The sequence below is a fragment of the Rhinopithecus roxellana genome, chromosome 13, assembly GCF_007565055.1.
Source record: "Rhinopithecus roxellana isolate Shanxi Qingling chromosome 13, ASM756505v1, whole genome shotgun sequence".
Taxonomy (NCBI): domain Eukaryota; kingdom Metazoa; phylum Chordata; class Mammalia; order Primates; family Cercopithecidae; genus Rhinopithecus; species Rhinopithecus roxellana.
Window position 1 is genome coordinate 70,920,045 of NC_044561.1, and position 10,199 is coordinate 70,930,243.

Sequence of the window (10,199 nt, forward strand, 5' to 3'; positions counted from 1 at the left end):
ATGAGGATAGCTTCTGGCAGAGTTGTCCCTGGAATGATGGTGGTGGACAGGTGGAGTGGGCCCCAGCCCAGCCCCCAGGGGGCACTGCCATCTCCTAGCCCTGCAGGCCCACTGGCAGGCCTCAGGCTGCCTGGACCTGGGAACTGGTGACATTCCTTGTACTATGTGCCAGGGACAGTCGTGAACGGAAGTCTTCCAATCCTGGTCACAAGTACAGGTTAAGGACTCTCTGGGCCCTAATCTTTGCTGACCTGTTGAGCGTTGTTAGCAGGTGCAGTCTCACCTGGCTGGAACCTGTGGACATACATCTCCCTTTCTTAAAACGACAGTAGTGATTCCCCGAAGTTTTGGGGCTCTGGACATTTCTGCAAATCAACTTACTGCAGTGGCCAGGGCAGGTTTCCCAGGGAGACTGAGTGAGCTGCCTGACCTTCTTGTTAGATGATTTACAGCTGGGATCTGCTTACAGCATCAGAATAGATGGTGGGGAGGGGGTGGGGAGGCTCTGACGGGGATGTGGATGGGTGCTGGGCGGTTGTATAGGGTTTGGATGATCTGAGACTTGGGTGGGCAGGCTGCTCCCTCCACTGCCCCAGAAAACAGAAAGACAAGCATACTGGGTGCTGACATTGTTCCAAGGGGGCAGCATTCCTGCTGCTGCCTACTGTTGGCAGGATATAGAACCACTTCCCTAAAAAGAGTATTAGAGACATTGCCCAACTTCTGTTTTACAAATATCACCACATTGAATTGCTTCTTTACAAATATCACCACACCAAATTTCTTCTTTAGTTGCTTTTGTGTGTGTGTGTGTGTGTGTGTGTGTGTGTGTGTGTGTGCAGAGCTCATTTCGGGGACATGCTAATCCAAGAAGTGCAGGAGCTGCTGCAGGGGACTGTGCAACAGCATTGCTTCTTCAGAGCGTCCTCTGCAGTTCAGTGACACCCTGTATGGCTCGGCATTCCAGAAGGGTTTGTTGTTGAGGCTGGGGAAAGGGGCTCTCTTTGTCACTTTCTCTCTCTCTCTCTCTTTCTCTCACACACACACAGACACACACACACAGAGCTCCCAGGCACCCAGGAAGGGCAACGGTCTCTGTACATGCAGTAGGCGATGTGCCTGGAGCAGGCATTGCTCACAGCTAAGGAGCCCAGCAGAATTTTGTGTGGCTCGGGGCTTGGATTTCAGCCTTCATATCTTCTCCAGGTAAGACCAGTGGCAGCCACGTGATTTGGCCCAAGCATGCCCTGTCCTCAATCAACCAGCCAAGCAGGGAGCCTCGCTGCCAGTGCCCTGCCGCTCAGTATTTATTTGCTGCTATTTGGGGAGCAGTAGAGCCCAACTGCCTTTCCCAGTCACCCCTGGGTCGCCCTGGGTGGGGCAGGCAGGGGAGTTCAGATCACTCCCACTCTCAGCCTTCACTGAGTCCCCACCCACAGCTGCCAGCCATAGAGAAAATGGCTCTGCGGCAGCAGGTGCTCTCGGGCCCTGGGTGTCCCAGGCACAGAACCACTGCTGAGGCTTCCAGGCTCAACATCAGCAGCGGCTTCTGACCCATTTAGATCTTGTCCTGAGCGCGCACTGTGCCATGTCTCGCCTCTACAGCAGCAGGTGCCTGAGCGTCCGTGCGCGGGCCAGCCTCATGCCAGCTGTTTCCTTTTCAGATTTGTGTTCGGTCTGCACCTTCTACATGACATGGTGGAGTATGCATTACATAAAGCCCCCAGGTTAGAGACAGGACCCCTAGGGCCAGGAGGGGGTAAGTACAGCGCTGACCAGGACTGGAGGCCATGTCACCCTTGCCCCAACACTTGTGAATTTGACCTGGTCATCCCACCTGCCAGCACAGCGTGAACTGGGCCTCCCCACAAGGAAGCCCGGAAGTCCCTGTGAGTCCATAAGGGCTGCATGGCTCCTGACTTCAACCAGTCAGCCTCTCGTCCAGAAGGGGAGGCCCGGGGCAGGGGGCATGCTGCTTGCCTGCCCGGTGGGCTTACTCTGTGGGCTCTCGCTTTCTCCTGGAAGTGCAGCAAAATGTTACAGTAATCAAGATAAGGCAGATTTATTAACTAGTCTTTCCCAGCACAATCTGAGGTCACCCAAGATGCAGTTTCAGATGGAGGTTTACAACAGTGAGCCTGGGTAGAGAGCAGGACTCCTTCTGGCCATCCCGTGACACCCCGTGTTAGTGTTTGTCCCTCTTTCCCCTGCTGCTTCTGGAGTACCTAAGAGCTACGCTGCTGTCCCAGACCGAGACTCCAGGACAGGACCTGGCACAAAGCCCTGACTGAGGCTGACCTCTCAGGAGAGATCGCACGGGTAAGGGGGCACACTTGGGCAGCAAAGGGAGACCCCACCCTTCCCTGGCTGCAGGGCTGAGTATTTGGGGTGTGAGTGGAAGAATGCCAGGCGGGTTCAGTCCTTCGGTCCATGGGTGTGGGGCCCTCCAGGTGCCTGCTCTTTGTGGCAGGCTGTTACAGCAGGGCTGTGGATTTGTCCCGGCTCTACAGAAAAGGGACCCACAGGGTCCCCCAGGCAGCTGCTCTACCCTGGGAGTGCAGCTCGGGCAAGCCGTAGACCAGCAGCTTCCCTGGGTTCTTCTGCCCCAGAAGCAACAGCAGGTTTGGTGCAGACGAGCAGCAAGTGCCACATGGGGCGATCACACCACGGGATTCCTGGCTTTGCCTCTTTAGTGGGTGCCTTGTGATCTGCATCATGGTGAGGAGGACTCCAGGGACAGATGGCCAGGAACGTTCCCATGTGGTGGAGGAGACTCCACTGGCAGAGAAGCAGCGTCAAGCTGAAGACATTGGGGTGCGCTGGCTGGCCAGGACAGAGCTTGTCTCCCTGTCCACACATGGAACACTGGACTTCACTCTGCGGCCCAGCCAGCGGTCTCATCTCGCAGCCGCAGCTTTCAGCAGGAAGGAGCTCGCTGGTGCCTGCCTGACCTACCAGGGCCCACACCGTTTTGCCCTCCTAACATTCTGTATTTTAAGTGCTTGTAACAGTCCACAAAATAACCACTCAGAATCTGTTACTATTTTGTTTATACATTGTATCAAGTGAATGTTACCAAGTCATCTAAGTGTATGCTTTAGTTATAAATCTTGGAAAAATAAAAACTTCCTTTTGGAGGAAAAGTTAACTTACTTTGGTATGAAAATCACACAACTCCAGGTTGGATTTTTTTGTGCTTTAATGTTCGCAGTCACACAAAAGTGGTATCTCCATCAGCACTGGGGCGGCCACCTCCTCCTCATCAGCCCGACAGCTGCACGGTCCCGCCTCTCACCCATTTGGTCTGTTTGCAAGTTACTAGATCATACAAAAATAACCGCTACAAATTCTCTGTATCTGGCATATAAAAACTGAGCAAAAAGTATCTCTTAAAGCAAAACATCTCAGAAAAAATACAACACAGGTTTAACTTCTGCAGTACTTTGTTCATATAAAACACTAGCAAAATAGGCTTCTTAAAAATTAAATAGTGAAATACCAACCAAATTATATACATTGTTACAGTACAAGTGAATGAGGCAAAATATCCAGTTCTTAGTTTCCCAGGTGGAGGGGGGGGCTGTCAGTGCGTGGCACGGACGGGTGATGTTCTGATGTCACAGTCAGTGCAGAAAGAGGCTTGCAGCGGGACAAACAGATGGAAAGAACTGAGTCACGCAGGGAAGACCAGTGGCTCCTTTGAGGAAGAGTGAGGTCATGTTTTTATTGCTTGCTAATCCGAGGTTTTCCCCTGGCCTGATGCCCCTCTAGGTAGCCTGGATCCCAAATGCTGCAGCCCATGTAGAGCTAATCCATGTCACCAAGCAGCCCCGGGGAAAGCCACAGCTGCTCCAGAAAAGACAGAACGAGGCTTCGGAGCCCTCAACATCTGAGCTGGACTGATCCTGGTCTTTCAGGTCCATCAGGGTCCCACATGGTCCAACTGACACACGTTTCCCCGCTGACGGCCACGTTCACCTGAGAGCCTGAGGGCGGGCAGTGTGGGCTCACGGCACTGGGGTGGTATCACTGTGGCCTGGGGGGTGGCACTCAGACCCAGCCGACCCCGTCAGTGACCACAGCTCTTCACCCGCTTCTCTGCTGCCGCCAGGACCGAGGGGTCTATGTGCGGCGCCGCTTGGCAGCGCTGGGACTGGAGGGGTTGCTGTTCGCGGTCAGGACTTTGTCGGTGACCCGGCTGCGCTTCCGCTTGTCTGCGCCTTCTTTGCACCCCAAGTCTGAGGAGTTCTTCTCTTTGTCTTTGCTGGATTTTTCTGTTGCTTTCCCCAAACTCCCTGAAGATGAAAAAACTGAGAAACGAAAAATCACTTGGCTGAAAACAGAATATCCAGAATCTTATTTTTGTCTTCCTGTTCAGTTAAAAAAATCTGCATATTGACACGTGACCCTCTGAACCCAAAGCTTCCTCCTGAGCTGGGAGCCCTTTGCATGTGGGCCCGCAGAGGGGCCTGGTCCTCCTGAGGACCTCCCTGCTGTGGGCACCGCAGGGACCGCCGCTCAGACCCCAGCCTACAACATGGAGCCGGAACTCAGCTCCTGGGGAGGGGGCACTGCAGCATCCATCCTGTCCCTAGATGTCCTGCCCGGGGCCTCTGCACCGCAGGCTCTACGCCCACCTGACTGTGCCCTGCCGGAGGGTGGCCTCAGGGTGCTGAGCCCCAAAGGGCATTAGGGCAGGGTGAGCTCCAGACTCACCATCGTCAGCCCCATTGTGGGGGTCCACGTCTTCCTTCATCTCCTCTTTCATCTCCTCTTCTATCATCACTTTTCCTGTGGAGGAGACAGCTGACGCTCACCGAAAACCCACGGTGGTGGCCGACGCTGGGGGATGGTCAGGCCAGGGACTGCTCCGACGCTTGCTGCCCACACGGGCCTCAGCTTCCGTCCAGCCACTGCTCTCAAACAAAGTCCTCTCCAATCCCGGAGGTTCCAAGACCACCCAAGCACAGGTGGGGCGGGGTCTGCGCTGGACCCTCACACCTCCCTGGAGGCCCGGGGTCCTCACCCTCACCTCCCCGCCCTTGGCCAGGGTCTGGCCTTTTCTGATTCCCAAGCCCAACCTCTCCCGAGTCTCACCTTCTCGGACCTCCTGAATGATCTCTTCTGGAAGGACGAAGTTCCTCTCTGGATTCGGGAATGGAAGAATCTCAGACTCATGCTGATGTCAAATAGAGAGTTTTAAGAAACAAGGGTGAAGATGTGGTTTCAAGAAGCCACTAGAGCCACTAAGAGCCACTTGGCGAGCAGCCAACGAGCACACATCACTGTGTTGGAGACTGCGGTGGGCGGGGCATGGGCAAAGGGCATTTCTTCTTTTTGTGAACAGTGCCTGCCACAGCTGGGCTTTTCAGACAGACCCAGGGAGGGCAGAACCACTGGAAGCAAGCATGTGCAGGGGTCAGGAAGACCCACTGGGGCCGGCATCACTAAGGTGGGCCCTGAGGACCAGGCAGCCCTGGTGACACACACCTGTGGGCCCTGCCTGCCCACCACGGCCTACGGTCTCACTAAGAGACGGCGTTCCCCAAGGCGGCATGCAGAGGGCACGGTGACAGCCCTGGGGAAAGGCCGCAGGCGCCTCGAGTTCTCATCCACGTGGCAGGAACCCATGGACACTGAGGGTGTCAGTTGGGAGCGCCACAGGCACAGAACCAGGCAAAGAAGAGCAGATGGAGCAGGGCCACCCGAGTGCTTGCCAGTCACTGCCCTCCTGAGGTCACAGAGACCAGAGGGAGAGACCGGGAGCCAGGGAAAAGTGGAGCTGGCGAGAAGGACCTTGGACTGGGAGGCGATTCAGGAGAGAGGGGCTTCTGCTTGGCAGTTTGGGTGCTGTGTGGAGCAGGCCATCAGGCCACATTTGTGCTCCTCAAAATCTCCTGGGCCAGCTGCTCGGCTTCTCGGGGATACTCCAGGGGCTCTGTACTTCATAAGGTCTGAAAGACTCAGCTCTCAGTCACACAGAAGTGTCACAGTCCAGAGAAAGCGCCAGCCTATGGTCTTGCCCAGTCCTTACTGATGCCATAGGCCACTGCAGGAATAAGGAACAGGGCCACAGTCCTAGGGCTGAAAGGCCTGCCGGTCCCACATGGCTTCCTGAGTGTCATGTGGGCTGCTGTGCTCATCTGAGCCAGCACCCATGCCCCAGGGGACATTACGGGCCTTGGAGCTGTTTGTCTTCCCCAGAGACAGGCACAGATTTGCATCGATCTCTCCAAATCCCGGTGTGGGAGGCGTCTGGGGACCAGGTGCCCTCTCCCACAACCAAGAAGCTGATGGGAGTTTGGTGATAGGGGGCCTCTGACCCTGAGGGGTGGTGACCAGGGTTCAATGGCTGATGGATACGCTCTAGGCAGGAGCGGGTCCAGGGAGGACCTTGTGAGCTTAGTAGCCAGCTGTGTCTGGGCCACCAGGTACTGGTCACTCAGTGCAAATGCCACACTGGCTCAGAACGTCCTCAACACACGACATGGCAGCAACAGGGTCTTAAGCTTCCAGGGCATTTCTAGGGCTGAGCATCCTTCCTCTCCTCAGACAGCCAGGCCCCTGCACGGCTGGCATCTCTGTCCCCTTTCTACAGCTATGACAAGGAGACCCATGTCACTCCACCAATGTCAACAGCAAGCATTCCTTGCCCCAGTGGTGCCCCTATGTCTTACTGGAAGGGCTGGTGTGGCCCTGAGTCCAGCGTGGCTGGCACAGACTCTCTTTCCACCAGCACAGGTCCCCACTCCTCCTGGTCACCTGACCCCTGACCCCCACCCCACTCTCCAAGTATACCACCTTCTTTCAGCTCCTGGACCCACCACCTCCTGCTGCCACAGAGCCTGGAACACCCGCTGTCTCTTCTGGCCACCCTGCTTACTTAGTTAACCCGCTCACCTGTCACACACTGCCATCTCCAAGCTCTGTGAGGACTGGGACTCTACTTGCCTGACTCCCACAGAAGCCACCAAATTCACCTTGGTGTGACTCAGATAGGGTCACCCTCTGCCTAAAGCACTTCCGGGGCATCCCAGGAGGCTGACAAGGGCCTAAGGGCCCGGGGCCTCTGCATCCTTCCCTCCCTCCCCAGGGTCTCAGCTGGAGGCTCTGGCCCAGCACCCAGTCTAAAGCAGGCCCCCTAAAAAGCTGGCCAGCTGCTAGCACTGCGTTTGTGCTTTCCATGACAGGCTCTGGACCCCTGGGATGCCCTCCTTAAGGACAGGTCTCACTGCAGGGGGCTCTGCCCAGTGGACCCCAGCAGGCATGGAGGTGCCTCTGCTCTGCCCAGCAGACCCCAGCAGGCATGGAGGGGCCTCTGCTCTGCCCAGTGGACCCCAGCAGGCATGGAGGGGCCTCTGCTCTGCCCAGCGGACCCCAGCAGGCATGGAGGGGCCTCTGCTCTGCCCAGCGGACCCCAGCAGGCATGGAGGGGCCTCTGCCCAGCTCAGGCTGACCCTCAGCGGTGTGTGGGTTCATGCCCCCATCCGGCAGCACAGGGAGGGCGGGTGGGCTCACCAGCGCCTGCATGTCGTACATGGTGCTCAGGTGGTCCCAGATGACCTTGGATGGGACCTGCCGCCCGATGTTCTGGCTGAACTTGTCCCGGATACAAATCATGTGGAAGTGTCGGTTCACACCTGGGGGGAGGAGGGGCGGCGGGACAAGTGGTCAGCGGGGAGGAGAAAAAGGATGGAGGGGACGGGGTGCCCTGAGGACTGGAGGGGCAAGGGTGGCCGCGGTGGGATGGGGCGGGCCAGGGTGCGGAGGTGCTGTCTGGGGGCAGGGCTGGGTGGTGTGTGTGGGAGGGGTGGGGCGTCCCGACGCAGGGGTGGGGGTGGGGCGCTGCGGGCTAGTGCCTCGCGGTGTCACGGGGGTAGGGGCCGGGGGCGGGGTCCGGGGCGGGGTCCGAAGGGCGCGTGGGAGGGGGCGGGGGTCCCGGGACGGGTGTGGCGGGGGTGTCACGGCCCGGGCTCGGCGGGGCGCGTGGGGGCGCGGGTGTCGCGAGCGCAGGCCCCGCCCCGCCCCGCCGGTTGCCCGCCCCGCCCCCACGCGCGTCCGCGGCCTGGGCGCTCACCGACGGGCTTGTGGCCCAGCATGGCGTGGAAGAGGCACACCTCCACCTCGGGGCTCCACACCACTGTCTCCTCCGCCGGGCTGGTGGCCGCCTCCCCTGGGCCCTTGTCGCCTGCGGCGCCCCCGCCGCCCACCTCGGCCTCTCCCATGGCCGCGGCCGGGCCGAGCAAGGAGCCCCCGGCGGGAGCAGGCGCGGCCACGAGCTCCGCGCAGGCGCACTCGGGGGCGGACGCGCGCTCCGCCAGGCACGAGCTCGGGCTCACGCGCCGGCGTCGGCGCAGGCGCAGCCGAGGCCTCGGGTCCCTTCCCGCCGGGGACTCGGCCCTGCTCCGCCCCGTGCGGGGGTGCTTAAAACGTGTTCCTCTTTAAAGCACAGTAAGTGTTCTTTCTAACACTTCACCCGAACAACAACAGACAACTTTTATGCTTCAAAGGAAACCATCAGAAAAGTGAAAAGACGACCCACAGATTGGGAGAAAGTATTTGCAAATCCTATATCTGATAAGGAACTTCCTTGCAGAAGGTATAAATAATTATTATAACTCTATAACAAAAAGATAATCTAACTATAAAACGGCAAAGGATTTGGATACACATTTTTCCAAAGAAGATGTACAGATGGGCCGGGCGCGGTGGCTCACGCCTGTAATCCCAGCACTTTGGGAGGCCGAGGCGGGAGGATCATCTGAGGTCAGGAGTTCGAGACCAGCCTGGCCAACATGGCATAATCCTGTCTCTACTAAAAATACAAAAAAATTTGCCGGCCGTGGTGGCGGGCTCCTGTAATCCTAGTTACTTCGGGAGGCTGAGGCAGGAGAATCGCTTGAACCCGGAGGCGGAGGTTGCAGTGAGCCGAGATCGCGCCATTGCAATCCAGCTTGGGCAACAAGAGAGAAACTCCGACTCAGGAAAAAGAAAAGAAAAGATGTATAGATGGCCAATGAGCACCATCGGTCACGCGAAACGCGAACCAGCCCGCGTGGGGACCCCTTGCCCCGCCGAGACCGCCGCAACCACGCGGCCGGGGTGGCGAGTACTGCGAGGATCGGGGCTCGGGATCCTCGTGCGGTCGTGCTGTGGGGCCAGATGGAGCCGCTGCTGCAAAAGACAGTCCGGCCGTTCCTTCAACGATGGAACCGTCTCCCGAGGAGGCAGCAGCTCCGTGGCGGGCGCCCGCGCTGGTGGAACAAGACACAGGTTCAGGCTGGGATCTGCAGCCACAAGGCGAGCGCCACCCCCAACCGGGGCTGAACCGGCTAGGGGCGCACGGAGCGCGGGCACCCGCACGGCGCAGCCGCGTTCAGCCTAAAAGCCGCGAGCGCGGACTGCGGCAGCGTGGGTGCGGGCTGAGACGAAAGTCAGAGAATTCAGACACCAAAATACGCAGCATGGGAATCCATTCACAGGAAGAGCCAGAACTGGCAACTCCATAGGAATAGAAAGTAGACGCACAGTTGCCGGGGACGGGGGAGGGGGAGGGAAACGCGAGTCAGTGCGAATGGGGATCGGCTTTTTTGTTTTTGAGGCAGAGTCTCGCTCTGTTGCCCAGGCTGGGGTGCAATGGCGCAATCTCGGCTCACTGCAACCTCTGCCTCTCGGGTTCAAGCAATTCTCCTGACAGACTCCCGAGAAGCTGGGACCACAGGCGCTCACCACGGCCGGCTAATTTTTGTATTTTTAGTAGAGACGCGGTTTCACCATGTTGGCCAGGCTGGTCTCGAACTCTTGACCTCAGGTGATCCTCCCTCCTCGGCCTCCCAAAGTGCTGGGATTACAGGCTTGAGCCACCGCGCCCGGCTAGGCCCAGCTTCGTTTTAAGGAGGTGAAATGCTCTGGAATTAGATAATGGCCACGGTTGCTCGCAACAAAAGCCCACCGATTCGTGCGCTTTAAGCGGGTGAACTCTATGATCTCAATAAAGGTGTTAAGGAAAAAACAAAACCAGCAATCCCACAATTACTGCAGGCATAGGGCTCACTGCCCGGGTCTGGGCGCGGGATGGAGGGCCTCACGCCCGCCCCCGGAGTCCAGCGCCTCCTGGGAGCAGGGGCAAGGAGGGGTTCCGGCCATGCCGGCCTTGACCGCCTGCCTCCGACTCCCGGCCGCGCAGCCGGAGCTCTGGG

At 58.2% G+C, this 10,199-nt stretch overlaps 1 protein-coding gene and 1 long non-coding RNA gene across 3 annotated transcripts; one reads left to right on the top strand and one right to left on the bottom strand.

The window, feature by feature from the left end:
• The first annotated feature begins 1,156 nt into the window (after window positions 1-1,156).
• On the top strand, window positions 1,157-3,457 carry LOC115892763. The gene is made up of 2 exons (XR_004052662.1): window positions 1,157-1,206; window positions 1,665-3,457. It is a non-coding gene; the product is annotated as an uncharacterized LOC115892763 (long non-coding RNA).
• MRGBP (MRG domain binding protein) lies at window positions 2,050-8,294 on the bottom strand. Of its 2 annotated transcripts, XM_030914743.1 has the most exons (5): window positions 8,078-8,294; window positions 7,519-7,640; window positions 5,098-5,179; window positions 4,717-4,791; window positions 2,050-4,310 (listed from the first exon to the last, which is right to left on the bottom strand). In XM_030914743.1, the coding sequence occupies exons 1-5, from the start codon at window positions 8,223-8,225 to the stop codon at window positions 4,123-4,125; spliced, it is 615 nt and encodes a 204-aa protein (XP_030770603.1). In that variant the 5' UTR covers window positions 8,226-8,294; the 3' UTR covers window positions 2,050-4,122. The 2 variants fall into 2 exon arrangements, 1 of the variants encoding a protein (XP_030770603.1); XR_004052661.1 differs by having other exon boundaries at window positions 4,119-4,310; window positions 4,717-5,179.
• Window positions 8,295-10,199: the final 1,905 nt, after the last annotated feature.

What these genes read in the sequence shown, in the direction of transcription:
- MRGBP (XM_030914743.1), bottom strand. Translation starts at nt 8,225, where the DNA reads ATGGGAGAGGCCGAGGTGGGCGGCGGGGGCGCCGCAGGCGACAAGGGC. An exon ending in GCTGGGCCACAAGCCCGTCG is followed by an intron (nt 7,641 to 8,077) that starts GTGAGCGCCCAG and finishes TCCTCCCCCCAG; the next exon opens with GTGTGAACCGACACTTCCAC. An exon ending in CATTCAGGAGGTCCGAGAAG is followed by an intron (nt 4,792 to 5,097) that starts GTGAGACTCGGG and finishes TCTCCTCCACAG; the next exon opens with GAAAAGTGATGATAGAAGAG.